The 16,494-nt window shown below is 35.9% G+C and overlaps 1 protein-coding gene across 1 annotated transcript in view; it reads right to left on the bottom strand.

Annotated features, from left to right (window-relative positions):
- Positions 1 to 1,554: 1,554 nt before the first annotated feature.
- Positions 1,555 to 16,494, bottom strand: part of SETD3 (SET domain containing 3) — a 42,774-nt gene continuing 27,834 nt past the window's right edge. The window contains exons 10-16 of the mRNA XM_026849248.1: positions 14,778 to 14,831; positions 14,607 to 14,721; positions 10,213 to 10,287; positions 7,384 to 7,550; positions 6,656 to 6,741; positions 4,736 to 4,896; positions 1,555 to 4,100 (exon numbers count right to left, since the gene is read on the bottom strand). Coding sequence (XP_026705049.1) covers positions 3,657 to 4,100; positions 4,736 to 4,896; positions 6,656 to 6,741; positions 7,384 to 7,550; positions 10,213 to 10,287; positions 14,607 to 14,721; positions 14,778 to 14,831 — 1,102 coding nt within the window. The 3' untranslated portion in view covers positions 1,555 to 3,656. The remainder of the gene's footprint in view (positions 4,101 to 4,735; positions 4,897 to 6,655; positions 6,742 to 7,383; positions 7,551 to 10,212; positions 10,288 to 14,606; positions 14,722 to 14,777; positions 14,832 to 16,494) is intronic.

The raw sequence follows: 16,494 nt of genomic DNA, 5'->3' as shown, positions 1-16,494 counted from the left end.
AAGGAAACTCTTCTAACTGTGAGTCACCAATTTATGTGCTGTACTTTGTACAGCAAGCAATGCACTTGAAGAAGGAAGCGTGTTAGAAACTATTTAAATATAGACGGTAATTATGTGAAAATTGTGTGATATCTGAATTCAACACAGATCAGTGAAAAATCTAGAGAAAAAGGATGCTCCATCAGATATATTTGGTAAAGCAATGTTTTGTCTAAACACTCCTGTTTGGCACAGAGTGCAAGAAACAGCAAGGACTGACTTTCAGTCCATAAAATCAGAAAAGAACAGGGGGGTTTGGAAGCCATTTTGTTGTGTCACACTGAAACACGTCAAATCACATTTCATTATTACTCCACATGTCCTTCTATTAAAAAAAGCATGATAGAAGTGGCAGCTGCAGATAATAAATACTGTTTCTAAACATGTGAACTAGAGAAGTACAGTTTGTGTAATCAAACTCTTCTAATGTACCTTTGAACCATCCAAGTTCCATGACTCCGTGATGATCTCTCCTCTCTAAAGGCAGACTAGCCCCAAGAATGCCGATACTGTTGAGTTGCACAGATTTTCTATACATATCACTTTTTAGTAGTGTTCAAAGGAAGGAATACTTTGTTTTAGCCAAGATGCTAAAACACAACTTATTTTAGCCAAGGATCCTAAACCACCTTACCTCCACAGCCAGAAGGCTCTCAGCTCTCATTTACTCATGACAGCACTTAGCTAAGGTTGCATTTATCTACTTTTCAAGCATTTTTTCCCCGTAGGGATTGTTGCTCAATTTTGCATGTTTGACTTTATCAACAGGGCTTTGCGGACATCATTTTGCAGTATGGAGCCAAAGTAGTTATAGGTTGTTAGGGAAACGATGCATCAGTAGGTAGGTTCATGTAAAATTCAAAAGTTTTTTTTTTTTTCCCCCTGTTTTGTTTTTGGAGAACAGTCCGAGAAATCCAAGTGATGTCTTTCTTACAGGAATGCTTCAGATAGCTAGCTAAACAGAAGCAAGATTTGGCATTTAGCCTGGGATTAGTGTGAACAGCCTCTTAACCAAACATTATGAAGAAAGTTAACTTTAAAATGCTTTGAAAGGTCTGTTTTCATGACAGATGGTAATAAGGGCTCATCAGTGCCAATTTTTTTGCTTCCACCTCAGTTTTGAAAAGCTTAAGTTTTAGGTTAGTGCTTCTGAGAAACCATTACATGCATAGAGGAAAAATGCAAATTACAAAATTAGATTACTCACTATTTTTATTGTGTGCAACATATTTTTCTAAATAACACTAACAGATGAAGAGTAAGAATTTGACCATGCGCTTAATAGACCCCTTTCCCTTTCTGTTTACTAGAATCCCTCCGCTTAATAGACCCCTTTCCATTTCTGTTTACTAGAATTCCTCTTTTTTTTTTTCTTTTTCTTTTCTTCCAGCTATTTCTCCTTTAATCTTCATCTGTACACCTGAACAGTTATTCCTCTCCCCACAGACCCCAAAAGATACAGCAGTTGGTAGCAGGTAGAGGTTTTGTTTGTATAATACACTCACTAGGGAAGACATGGTAGAACTATATTTTATTCAAGAAACCCCACACATTCTGTCCTGTGGTGACCACAGGCTTTGCTAAGCCACAGATATTAGCAAATACTGGAACAAAATACAGTGTATCGGATTGAACCAAAGCGTTTAAATTCCGAGTTACAGTTATAATTTTCAGGGAAGGCTAGTTTCAGAGTTGCATCACAGTATCTAATACAATGTTGTGCAATGTAAGTGGCAGAAACAGAAATGGAATATTGGTCCTAATAAAACTGAAATGCAATGACTTTTGTATGACATTTAAACTGTCAAGACAACAATTCATAACATTCTACCAAAGGCAGCATATAGTTACAAAAATACTGGTCCAGCATCTTGTTAGTGGTGAAGCAATATCCAAGGTGCAATGGCAATGTGCCATTCTTAGTGAAATATTTTTTAAAAAACTATTTTTTTCTATTTTCCCCACACTGATACTAGCTGAACACCAAAACTGCTATGACAACCTGAAAGTCAGTAACTACTTATCATGTGTATTGCACCAAATATTTATGCAAAAACACATATTCCAAGTTGCAGTATAAAAGAAGCAAAATCTAATAAAACTATGAATATGCCATAAGATATTTTACTGCAACTGATCTTGGATGAGCAGGTTGCAACATCTGTTGAGCTTTAAACAAATGTCCAAGCTTGTCCATTCTATGCATTATCTTAAACTTAAGGATACAAAGGTAAAAGACAAGTCCTTAACATTAAGAACAGAATTAAATCACTGTATACTCCTCTCCATTCACCCATAAAATAAAAATATTCCGCCCTCCTCTCCTCCCAGTACCCAGGTAATTTCAAAGTCAAGCCTTGGAATTACCCTTGCTCAGATATTGCACTGTTATAGGATTCTACTGTTTCCACCTGTAAGTTAAAACATATAGTATGAGGGTGACCAAAACTGCTGGAGACAGTAGACCTGCTTAACATGTGGAGGTATCCCAAGAAATGTGCATCAGATGGAGACACAATCTAAATAGCAAAGTGTACTGCAGACTTGGCTGTGGTCTGGACTTGAGCCAAAAATACATTAGCCTGCCTGCCATTTCCTTCAAGAAAGCAGCATCAATTAATATCTTAACCAAAAAATGAAGTTGAGTAAGATCAGGTAACATGTCACATTCAATGTTACATCCAACAACACGGAAATGAAGGAGTAGCAGACAGGAATATTAATCATATTTTCCGTTTAATAATAGTTTCGTCAAAAGTGTAGCTTTGAAAAATCTCTACCTAGTTGTGAAAACCTGAAGAAGCTGGGAAGCAACCTCACTTTGAACAGTACAGTTTAAAGCTGTGGCTTGGCCTATCTGCTTTCAAACTCTCCAGTAGCTCTGCCAACCTTGTAACTAAAAGGTATTGCCTGGAAATTAAAAAAAGAAAGTTAGCCTTTAAAAGTTGGTGAATGTTGTATTGTAGCAGCCTAACTCTGACTGAAGAAGAAAGATGAGATATTTTTATACAGTAAACGAAAGACAAAGTCAACTGAAATCTTCAGAGATCACTTTAAGTGTATACAGTTTGGATTCTCATCAACATTTAAAACTACCAATCATAAGGTTGCCACCTTACCTTTTTCTGGACTGGCATACCTGATTTTAAACAGGTTTTCCTCCAGTCTCCCAAGTTTCTGATCCTCTTATCCAGCTTTCTGCTGTACTGCTCTCCCACCTTCATGCTGAATACCGAGTCAGTCCTGCCTTCTGCTTTTCTTGGCAGGAGGCAGAGCAAGCTTTTAATTTCGGTAGTCAGAGTGACAGAACAACAAAAGCACAGCAGATAGAAGAGCTTAATTCTTCCCCAGGAAGAAAATACATTTGGTTCAACAAAGGGCTGCAAAATCTTCCAAAGGCACCTCTTTCCCCAGTTTTTGCCTGAAAGCAAGATGGCAATCTTAATTGAAAAGGGATGCTAAATCTTTTAAATAACTTAAAAATTCATTTTTATATAAAGCAGCAAAAACATTTTTCTCTGCAGAAAGAGAAACGTTAACAAAGAAACACACCAACATAAATGCACTGTTCATAAACTTCAGCTAATTTAATTTCACAAGAAAGAAAAATTTTAGGACTATTCTTTAACCTCATCAGTACTTTCTGAAGAAGATTCTTTGGCATCTTCAGTCTCTCTGTTGCTTTTCTCTTTATTTAGATTTTCACTTTCTGATTTGGTCCCATTAAATAGAGAGTTTTCACCATTTACAAACCCATTCTCTGTGACTTCAGCATCAATTGCTTCATCAATCTTTAAGTCCCCTTGCTCTTCCACATCTTCTAGGTTTCTCAAGACAATAGGGAGTCTAGAGTCTGCCACAGTGTTCTCCAACAAGGCAATATTGCTCTCTTCGTATTTAGGAAGTGGAGCTCCATCTGCCATTTGTTTGGTATAATACTCTCGGCTAGCAGCTGCACTCTTCACTGCTTTCTCCAAGATCTCTTTTTCACCTAAGCGCAATTTGATAGCCATTATCGCATGTGAAGTGAGGTCATGGGTCTCCAAGAAGGATTTATCATCCTGTTCGGAAAGAAAAGGCAAGTTTGTTAGTAACAACCAACACAATTAAAAAAAACCCAAAAAACAAAACCCTCAACTTTTCTCTCTGTGTTAACAATAAGTGACATTGAAGGCTGAGCCAAATGGACATATATGAATGAGGAGGTCTGAATGGAGTCCCAGTGAAATTTGTCAAAAATCCATAAAGAAGACAAAAATTTCTCCACATAGATCAGCCTGCATGACAAGCAAAGTCCAGAGACTTTACAAACATATGAAAAATGTAGGTTCACTTATAGGCTATAGGCTTGCAATAGTAGCACATCGCTTCACAGTCTGGAGAATGCAACTAAGAGACAAGTTGAAACCAATTCCCCATTTTACTTGCAGAGAAAAAGCAGGTAGCCTCTACTCGGGGAATCAAAGAAAAAATACATTAACAAAATTACATTAACAAAATCTTCTTTTTTGCAATCTTATTTGACTTTCCTTAGATAATGCAAATCTGTTTCTATGCATTAAAAACTACAGAACTAATTATGTACTAGCATTCAGATTAATGTTTGTAAAGACAAGATGGGGGACAAAATATCTTTTCCTACAATCATAACGCAGAGCATTTCAGACATTTAAATGACATATAATGATAATTTTACCTCCACAGTTGTTTTATAGGTTTTCAAAAGAAGGGATGCTCTGGCTTCTAGGAATGTCCAAAGTTTAACTTCATTGTCCCAGCTAATGGGAAACTCAGAGTTCCCCAGAGTGAAGATTTTGTCAATGGCATGCTCGCCTATCAAGTGTTCCTTCAGCTCTTCTGCAATAAATATAAAACCAATCTGTTAAAAAACAATCTCCTCATTCACTTTGTCAGTTGACAAACTGCAGAACAGTTTACTTTCAGCAGTATAGCTTTGAGCCGCTAAGAAAAAAAACCCCAAACCTCTCCTCAAATGAGAATTATCAGATATGCTGGTTATTTCTAGGTTTCTCCTCAAAGAGGCAACTGGAAGTCTTGCAGTTAGCAGAAAATGGACCTTCTCCTTCACTCAGAAATAAAGATACTTTATATATTGTAGCCTCTCACACATAGCATAACTCTGTGACAGTGAGACAGAATGTTTTGTAAAATACTTGATCAACAAAAGAGAGCAATTCTTTAAATACTTCAGTGAACCTTCTGATAATAATAGGAACAGGCCAGAGAGGTTGCAAACAGAAATGGAATTATTTTTCCTATGGTTCTGGTAATTTTTCTCAGTAGCAGAAACTCCCTACAGTTGGACAGAAAAGACATCCATCAAACCAACCTCACACAGAGCAAAAAATGTTTAAACAGCTCCTTGACATTACACAAATTCCAATAATCTTTTAATTACCAAATTTCACTCTTGCAAAGCAGATATCACAAGCCTCACACATCACTTGCACATAGTTTATCAATAAAGTTTTCTTATACAGTATTTATGACATATGAATAATCTGAGCACAATCATATGTCAGAGAAACGCAATTAAAATGTTCACTAGCTGTATTTTCTTCTCCAAGCCAAAATTCACCCCCTCATCAGCATCCTAAAATTTCCTTTACTTGAATTTACTTCCCTGAAGTGATCAGGCAGTTGGACTAGATGATTGTTGTAGGTCCTTTACAACTGAACTATTCTATTCTAATTTCTTAATAAGTTCTAAAAGATGGATGACAGGCTACAGTGAAGGCATGACACAAAATAAGGTAGGTTGTTTTTACTATAGAAAGCAAATAGAGCACATGAAAAAAGTTAACAACTTCAGTATTCCTACTCATATTCAAATCCACATCATCTGCACAGCATCCCTAACTGCAAGGGAATTCTCTTACTGTCATGAAAAGCTGTCACATCTATAACCTCCAAAACTGCATCTAACCAGCAAACAGCTATTACAAACATTTAATCAGAAGTTTCACATGCACGAATTAGGTGAATATTTATTAATTGTACACATATGTCCCAAAAAAATAACCCAAGAGAAACACTACAAAGACAGTTTGCAAATACATGTTGGTTTTATATTATGAATTATCAAAATATTTTAAATATTCAACTTTGAAATGTCTCTTCCATATTTCTTTTACAGTACAGAATATTTCAATTCCATACCCAAATGATTCTAGCAGTGATGGCTAATATGCTATGATTAGCATGTAAGCCCCTAAATCTCACATGATCTTGTTCTGTGAACCATTTTTAAACTTAAGAACTAAAGATCAAGCTCCAAAGCTCACTCATTTACAACAGTCTGGGAGATTTAAAAAAAAAAAAAAGAAAAAAGAAAAAAAGAAGTTGTATCACCCCATGCTTTAGGAGTTCCAGAAAGGCCTATGTAATTGAAATATTCCCTCAGACAACATGGCCAAAGAGTGGGTTTCTCACTATCTTATAGATGCCTTTTTAACCTCAATTCCTCAACGCTTCCGATCTTCTAGGGTAATGTTTTATATAAATGTCTATCACATTCCTGCATTTAAAAAACCCAAACACCCCCTTGTCCCCCCGCAACAGACATAAATTAGGTTATCTTTATAAAACATCTTACCTTCACTCATACAAAACACTCGAAGGAAAGCCAAAAGCTGGGCAGAGATTGGAGGCTCAGTGGCATGCAAAGCAAAAACACTAGAACTAATAAAAGAAACAAACAGTAACAGTAAATGCAAGTTCTATTGTCATACCTTTGAACATATTTCAACATAGAAGACCTTCAAGTATACAACAAATGCACTGTGACAAAAGTAACTTTAAAAAAATTTGGTAGTACTAGTTTAAACTGAAGAAAAGCTTCCCTAATCTATATCTGAAAAGAACAATTATCTATATAATTTTTACAGTTACAATTAGTTTTATATGACTTTCTTAATAAATTCATGAAAATGCAATGTTTCACGTCTGCTGCTCCTAACAGTACCCTCTGGACTGAAAAGACTAAAGGAAAATGCTGTGGTTCACATACTGAGCATCATAGTATGTCTGCAAGGGATAGGAAAGAAAGAAAAACCACAGATTGCTTCAAATTAATCCTTGCTCTGTTTTTGTTCAAATGGTTATTAAAGCAAAGGCTTTTTTCCTTATATATGTTCTAAATTAGATGATAATATACCTCAGAGAACTTCTGTTAATATTATTACAATAACTTTAATTTGCTATACAAACAGGAGAAATATTACACCTAAGAAAATTATCATAGAACAGCTTTATATATGGTCTACTGGACACTATATACTTCTGAAGTGTTTTTAAAAAGCCATGGCATTGTGTTTTACTTACGTTGGGATACCAGCACGAGCTAAGACCTCTGCCTTCATAGCATACAGCCTGTCACTTTTACTCACGCCAAGCTTTATTTTCACTCTGTCATGTGAATTATTATCAAAGAAAAAACCACTGTGGATCACAAATTCAGCGTTTGACCGAGTGCCATAAAAAATGTAAATCTAGAAGGATGAAAAGAAAAGTGAAGGGACAGGAAAAAAGCTTAAGATCAGCTCACAAAACTGACATAATTTGAAAGTTATTTCCTGAAAGAGTTACTGAGTACAAGGTATATTTGATTAAAAAAACCACTTTGTTTTCTGGTATCGATTCAAATGCTGTATATAGTGTAGCAATATACTTTAAAGTTAGATGTAAACATATCCATGTAACTGAGAGACTTTAAAAGGAGAAAAGAGGTTCTTACTCTATACTTAAAAAACCCCCAAACAAACAAACAAGCACTTTGTTTTCTCACACTGTCATAAAATATCAGTATATGGAAAAAAGCTTTCAAAGTTCCTATGCTTTTTAAAGGCTAAAAAATCTGAGACAAAAAGGGCCCATTAAAAGAAATGGTGTTTCTGGGGTCATTTTCCCCCCATATGTCCTCCCAAAAGAGCAACCTACACTGGTGATGGATCAACTTTGCCTTTGTTTTAATGTTACCTTAAGGCAAGCATATACCAGTATATAATACAGAGATATCTGATCTGTGTTCAGCCAGTATTTATTTTTGTGTTATACTCTGAACTCTCTATCTAAAGCACAGAGGTTACTTTAAGTCACATTAAAAACAAAGTCCCTAAATAAAACCTGCAAAAAGTGTTTAATTCAGGACTAGGCTGTATGAGGTACATGGGACAATAGGTCAGAGTAGCAGTTGTCTTCTCCTTTACCAAGAGGATATTTTTGCCTTTTGTTTGATAACAGAATTGTCAATCAGAAAAAGTTTCAACAGTGACAGAACTCTCTTCTTAACCTTAGGCTACAGCAATGCTCTGGATACCTGTAAGCTTCCATTCCTCTCTATCTGACACAGCAAGGCACAGTGTTCTAAGGGCTCAACAACAGTAATGATGTCCTTTACTGCTTTATTTTCAATTTTAGATTAGTATTATTTATTCTAAGCACTAAATGCTTAAGAGTGATATTAAATTATAGGAAACATACTGTAACACGCTTGTATAATGAGCAAATTACATGCCGAGATATGTTAAGGCAGCGGTTAAGGAGAGAGTTGCTAACCCTCTCAAGTTTCGAAACTACTGTGATACATCTCACATTAAACTATCATGTGTAGATTACACAGTATGCTCTTACACTCTAAGACTGGCCAACAAACAGAATGAGAAAGCTCTTTTATTGAAGGCCAGTGTTTGATAGATTCTGCGGACTTCTGCTGCCTCACATTTTTTAGTAGTAAACGAAGGGATCATACACTCTTCCTGCTGCAACTGTAAGAAATAATATCTGCACAGTATATTAAAAGACTGAAGCATTATATAATTAAAGTGCTTTAATAATGTCAATAACAGTTAAAGTTTGCACAGATATTTTAAAAAAATCTGACAAATAGCATACAAAGTGAAATTACTAAAATAAAATTGAAATAGAGGGAGCAGCCAGAACAGCTATATGACACATCCATTGCCAGCTGTGGAAAATTATAAATTGGATCACTTCTGGAAAAACTGTGGACCTCTTAACTCATCATACTGGTATTGGAAAAAACAGCAAATATTTGACTACCATAACAAATTCTAAGATCAACACAAAAAATACACAAACACTGTAAACCCCAGCATAGCAATGAGGATAAATACACCTCTGGAAAGACATACTTAAAAATTTTTTTCAGACACATCTTTGTTAAAAAAGAAGATAACAATATGCAAGAAAAATGAAAATCAAAATATAAAGTGTAAGACTGGCAAAATAATATACTGAAGGTAATAACTCAGAGACTGAGATACAAATCATTTCAGGATGTTTCATGTGTTTTTCTGGCCATGCTGACTGCAGCTGCACAAGGAGTAGGAAAAATGGAGTGCTACTACACTTGAGGGCTTTGTCTGGCTGCTGACACAGCACAGGAACCCTTCTACCAAAGACTTCCTACACTCCTGGAACCACTGTCTTCAATGCATCACTAGTTCTAACACTAATTTTTGTTTCTTAGCAGTTCTGAACAAAATACTGGATTCTGAACTATTCCATGTGTCTTTGCAAGACTCTGGTGCTACATTCTGTTTCAAGATGAAGGGGTATGTACCTGCATACATGCCTGCGTGAAAGGGAGGGAGTATATTTTGAAGTCCTTTCACATTTTCACTAAGTTTGGGAATGACAAGGGTTAAAATGACAATGGCAATGTCAAAATGGCAACTATACTGCATTTAACCCCTTGTTAAATGAAGACTAACAAGAAACATAAACCAATAACATTAAGAAAGACTCTAGAATTTGTTACTGCGGACAGTGACACCCCAAATCTAAAATATATTTATCTCTGGTTATGGCTTTTTATTAATCTCATCCAAAATACCAAACTCACTGTCTGTGCATGTGCATTTACCAGTGATTAAACATTTCAACTAGTTCTCTAAAATATGAGGAATCAAAACTCTCCTAAAGTTGGGGTCTACCAAGTGACAGAAAATATCCTGAAAAATATGCACATACTTAGTTTGGTAGTATTTTCACACAAAATTAGCTCAGCATAAAATTCAAATGTAGCAAGGCTTCATCCTCACCACTCTGCTATTAAAATTTTGTAGGGAGTTACCAAGTGTCCACAAAACTTAATTAAAGAATATTTATGTAGATAACTGTTCATGCTACCTGTTCTCCAGCCTTGAAATCCTGAAGCGCTACACATTCACACCGGTCATCTTCTAAATTGTAGCCTGTAGTGATCTATCCATAGAAAGAGTAACGAAAGCACATTTAGCATTTTCTATTAATCTCTCCCACCACTGACAAAACGTTGTCCTAATGGAAACAGATATTAACAACAGCAATTGCATATATTTCTTTTGCTGCACAATATAATATAGCTGGTAGTGATTGTTTTACGCTTCCCGAGCAATATCTTTTTAAAAATTCTCTGCATTAAAGAAATCTAATGGAGGAAATAACTTACCTGAAGTGAACAGAAGGCTCTGAGGAAAGTACCCTCCATAGACCACAGACAGTCCCATGCTAAAGCCAGCAGCTTGTTATAAAGTTCTGGAGCTTTCAGTCACTCCCATGAGGCCCAAGGGAGCAAGGCACTGACAGCTCTATATGCTGTGCTTTATCCTTCAACTGCCAGCACATTTTTGATCTCTCAATGAAAAAGGATTAGATAACTGGATCTTTAGGGGATACAATCTTCAGAGAATTATAATTTACTTGCAAATAATCCCTTTATCTAAAGTTAAGTAATACTCTTAAAATGCTAAATGGATTTTTTTTTTTTGATGGTAGCAATGGAAGAGGATAAACTTCCTTAACAAACCTGTACTTCTTTAAAAAAAATTACAAAACTGTAAAGCAGTCACACAAACAAGTAAAGTTACCATAAAAACATAATACTTTTTTAAAGTGACAGTGTGTTCTTGAGTAGTATTACCAAAGATGCAGCCACTGATGCAGCCACAGGATGGAACAAACTGCTGAACGCTCAGGAAGCAACTTTTATGGTAGGTATTCTGAGCACAGTACTGACAGACCTAACACTGAAAAATGTGCTCTGGACCTGAGGAAAAACCTAGAAGCCAAAGATTCTCTCTCAGCCTTTCTAAATGAAAACACACTTGTTTGTAAGCTGACACCTGAGTTGTGATATACCCTTATTCCCACCTTGGATGCAGTTTGTCCAAAGACAGGACTCCATGGATTATTTTGAAAGCTTGGTTGATGGTTTAAACGTTAATACTTTTATGCTGCTTGCATCATCAAGCATGCATTTGTCAGCCAAAACAGTGCTTTCAAAGTGAGCATGGGGAACTTGTGTCTGATGCAGCAAATCCAAAACAGCAGCCCCAAGCACGGGCAGCCTGGCCCTGCAGAGGCTCGCAGACCTGCTCTGCATGCGGATGCCACCACTTCAGCTCTGTTAATGGGTTTGCGGTATGTTGAGATCAGAAGAGAACAGGAGAATCATGCAATATGGCCTATTGCAAAACACAGGCTGTAGTACTTGAACACAGAAATTCCTGTATGTTCACTATGCCGGACTGAACAATTATTAAGGTCTCTCCTTTAGGAGGTTATCTAACCCTGAATTACAGGTTAGAAGTGCTAGAGGATTTATCTTTGCTATGACAAATGCACCTTCCAAGTTCATATAGTCATCTTCTGAAAAAATGTTATTTCCATTCAAAAAAAGGGAGCTCTTGACAGCACTTGACCTGTCCTGAAATGTTCTTAGTGTGTAAACTCAGCTAAATACTTCTGAATGTGAAAAGTCCATTCCAGTCTCTTGAAATGCCTGTGGAGCAGGAGGCTTTCAAGGACTGGGGAAATTCCAGTATGTTAGGAGAATTCTGTCAGTTTAAGCATGCTTCCCTAGAGTACTGCTCATTTTTGGTATTGTTTTTTATTTTTGCCTTAAAAAAAAAAAAAAAAAAAAAGCAGCAATTTTGAAAGGCTTTTCTATAAAGCATAATGGAGTGCTAGACTCCTATTTCCTCTTTCTTTTAATAGCAGTCATGTAAGAGAATTAACAGGGTGTTTACTTCTCTTCCCACATGATAACTGACAAATTGCATCCCTTCAGTTTTATTTCTGAAGCAGACTGATACATGAATTTCAAGTTGTGTATAAAGCATGCAATAGTCCGCTTGGTCAGTGATTAAGGATGGACCCAGCCCAACAGGCAGAACATAGCTTATTCAAAGCTCTGTCAGAACTGGTAATCAACCTCTGACTGTCATAATACAATCTCACTAAAGAATAACAATGAGAAATGCATGAAGACAACCATTTTGATATAGTTCTTAGAGGCAGGTTGATCTAATTAATAGTGTCAGAAGCAAGAAAAAGCTGGATGGACCTAGCTCCAGTTAAAACCCAAAGAGCATTTTATCATCTAGCTCATAGAAAAGGGCCCTGTGGAATAAAGCAAGAACAGGGATATAGAGTAGCTGATTGACTCAAGAAGTACTTCAACCCTGCATTTGGAATAGACTAAACAGAGGCGCATACAATGACATTTTTTGTTTCTTACTTTCCTGCAATGAAGAACAATTGTCTTCATGTATTTTAAAGGGATGTGTTATGATTAGAGCAGAACCCACCCTCATCTCACTCTACAATAATATAAACTACAATACAGACAGCTTACAGTTATCTTAGCAGCTTACAGTTATCTTAGCATTTTTTTCCCCTATTTCTACAAGGAAGCTAACACACAACAGAAATAGGTTCAGTAGCTTTTCTTAGCCCATCATCAATATTACAGTTGTCTATCCTTCCTAAATCTATAACCACTTAAACTATTTTCTGTAGAAATATGAAACAGATGAGTGAAGTCTGCATATACATACAAAATATTTAATTGCAGAATCACACACACACACACACCACCCCCTGCCCTTTAGGATACACTTCAGCGTAAAAAAAAAAAACATGTTTCCAACCCTGATATACTACTGCATTAGCAGGTTTGGCTCCAGAGGCTGGCTCCATATCAAACCCATTGTTAAAGAGCATAATAAAAATAAAAATTACTTTATCAATTTAAATAGAAGTTTGAATGTTTAAAACAACATAACTAGCTGCTCTTTTAATATAGGATACTTAATTTTTTCCCTCCCAGAACTTTAATTCTCTTCCTCTTTCCTCTAATCCCAACTTTGAAGGCATTCATTAAGAGCTGTCTAATGAATACAGACAAGTCTCTGCAAAAGCATCTGAAAGAGATGCCCAGCAGGAAAAGGGTACAGGAAGTACTGATGCTTGCAGCTAAGACTTATATTACAAAAATACACATTTCTGAATTTTAAGCAGTTTTCTTTATATTGGAGACTCTCACACAAGCTTTATTGCTAAATCAAAGTTATAAGATTGCATAACAAATAGTGAAAGGCATGAATCATTGTTAAAGAACAACATGTAATCACCTTTTAATAAGCAAAAATAAACAAATAAAAAACCCCAAACACTTGCAACTCTGTAGCATAGCCTACCATGCTGTATTTGGTACAGTCATAGTAACAATAAATTAGCTAAATGTCAAGTGAAAAGCAACTTGCTTTACAATTTGTTAATTTAAACCAGGCTTTTCTTATACCAACAATACTAACACATGCTGCTGTCCCAATACTTTGGTCAACTCTAGCACAGAAAAAAAAGATTACTTGACTAGTATGATCACATTCACTGCTTACAATAAATAATACTATCTACTGGATAACACAATTAGAGGGTATGAATTCTGAAACGTACATGAGACAAAACACATGAGGCTGAATAATACTGATAGTCCCTTCTCTTATGGGTTTCCATTTCCTCACTTCAACATTAACTAGTCTTTAATGAAATCAAGACCTAATCCTCTGAACTAGCTCACGTAAGCCAAAATGTCAGCAGGTCTGACTTTCTATATACATATGTCACCTTTTAAATGTTTAATATGCCCTAAAGTAGTATTTTTGCATTTTGTTTCTTTGATGTAGTAACAGATGTACTGTTTTTGTTGAACTAGGCTTTGTTCTTGTTGTTGCTGTCTCTGTAACAAGGCTCTTTGGGCATGGTAAGGAGATCAGGCAGTATTTCTTAGTTGCAAATTTCTAACCACTTTCCCTAGTGGTAGGTACAAAAGGCAACCTCCATCATTGTCTGCTTTCCTATTCTCAGAACAAATCTATCCAGAATTCTGAGTCTTTTTCAGCCTGTCAGAAACAAAACTCCATGTCAGAAGAATATTCAAACTTGGCTGTAAAGAAGGTATCATGTAACTGACAACTTTTAAAGGTACATTATATGTATATGAGACATAATTCAATGCAAGTATCCAATTTCTTCTCAAGTTTTCTCTAGATGAAATAAGTTCTCCCTGAAAAGCTATCATAAGACATTTAAGAAACTGACATCTTTCTTTCATGTATTAGGTTTTTAGGGTCACTTGGGAAGACAAAATTCCTGTGTTAAGAAGCATAATGAAAAGTGTTATTAAACTGTTCTACGGCAGTTGACGGGCTTAACACTTAAGCCCTAAAGCCTTTCAGCAATACTGAAGAAATCCTTACCAGTCCATTAGTATGATTACACATGTCCCATAAAGGTATTAGAGCCAATGTAACTCTGGAACCATCTTCTGTTGGAATCTGGTTCTGCCGTGTCATAACAGAGGAAACCGCCCATCTACAAAAATTAAAAATGTTAGATGGTCAGTGTTCAAAAAATCAATATACAATTGGCTGTAGTTCAACGTGAAAGAATCATTTAGGCTGGGAGTTTCCAAACTTAGTTTTCTTAAAGATCACACTGACTATAGTAACGTAGCAGGCAATACCAATTGCAGGATAAACAGCAGCTCCTCGGTTTCCAAGACATGCACACAGACCAATTCCCAAATCAGGATTGCAATCCCACCCCTCTTCTGCACTCTTTGCAACAGAACCTTCACGCCTTTCATTAGCACAATCAGGACTCACTCCCATGTCACCTTCTGCTTCCCCAATCCTTCACTGCACACATACCTCTCACCACACATCTCAAACCTGGGGTCAGCTATTCCTGAAGGCCTCAGAGTAGCTCACAGCTACTGCTTGGCAGCAGTAGCCCTCATCAGCGTGCAGACTCTTGTAAGAGCCAGGACTTTTTCTTCCACTTGCTCCCTAAAAAGCTTATGTGCAGCATGAACTGGAAAACAGTATCATCACCTAACACATGCATGACATTTTGGTAAGAGCTTCTCTTCAGTTTGCAAACGTTTGGCTTAGATCAATATTGCTAAATTTTCTGTTTAACAGGATGAGGATGAAACAAAGCCCAAATACTCCAAACAGATACCCAGGTAAAAAAAGTGAAGAAAGTATAACAGTTTAGCACACAGACATCATTCAAAACCCATCCAAGACCAGTTAAGCAAATTAAATGCCAGCTATCTATTCAAACATAAGTATCTTCATAAGAGCTTAACATTTCATTATTTTCTAAAATTTCATTTTTATTTTATTACAGACAAAAATGAATATTAAATGTCAGAGGAAAAAAAACCCTCTTAGTTTCACTATGTTCTGGCCTTAATACATATATTTGTTGTGGGTTTTTTGAGGGGAAGTTAAAAAAAAAGGACTACCACCAGGAGAAGGTCAAAATAATTTTAACTCCCACAGACTCCACTACTAACAAGTATTTAATATACAGAATTAGACTTTCAGAAGAATTTTTTCAGAAGAACTACAGATTGCTTAGAAAGATACCATCAAATTGAAATCTACTTAATTTCTAGAAAGCAAGTTAAAATTGTGGATAATTTTGATATACAAACACTGTTTGAAACGTAACAGCAGTATGTTTCTTTTTAATTATTGTAATTTATCTGTAAAATATTAGACCACTTTGCATGTAAGCTGGTGTGTTTCTCAGTGACCCTGTAAGTGAAGGAGGCAGGCTTTGGAAATCTTACTTTCATAGAATTAAAGCTCTTGTTATCTTAATTATTCTTATTTTTGTCTTAATTTTGTCACCCGCTATAGCACCTCCAAGTGACATTCATGCTTTGTGTGTACAACTTAAATTCTCCAGCTCTCCTGTTCAGCAGCCACTGTAAATATTATTTACTACTACATGCTAGTAAAGCTATTTATAAAAAAGAAACTAAAAAAAAAAATCCCCAAATCTCCTGTAATATCATCTGAAGTATTTTTTAAAGAAACAACGAATTACCTTACTAATCTCAGACTAGTGTGCCAAATGGCTAAATTAACTGCTCATAATGACTATTCCTTTGTAACAATTTAAATCTGCATATTTATTTTACTTTCTTCTTCATTAAGAAAGTGTACCAGTATCAAATCCTACATTTCACATTTCAGTAACAAAAGGGCTTTCCCACCAATGAAGCATTTCCAGGGCCCCACAGTCCACTATATTATTAAAAAAAAAAAAAAAAAAAAGAAAAAAAAAAGG

The sequence above is a fragment of the Athene cunicularia genome (genome assembly GCF_003259725.1).
Source record: "Athene cunicularia isolate RWA chromosome 5 unlocalized genomic scaffold, athCun1 chr5_part1, whole genome shotgun sequence".
Taxonomy (NCBI): domain Eukaryota; kingdom Metazoa; phylum Chordata; class Aves; order Strigiformes; family Strigidae; genus Athene; species Athene cunicularia.
This window is presented reverse-complemented; position numbering and strand designations above follow the sequence as displayed.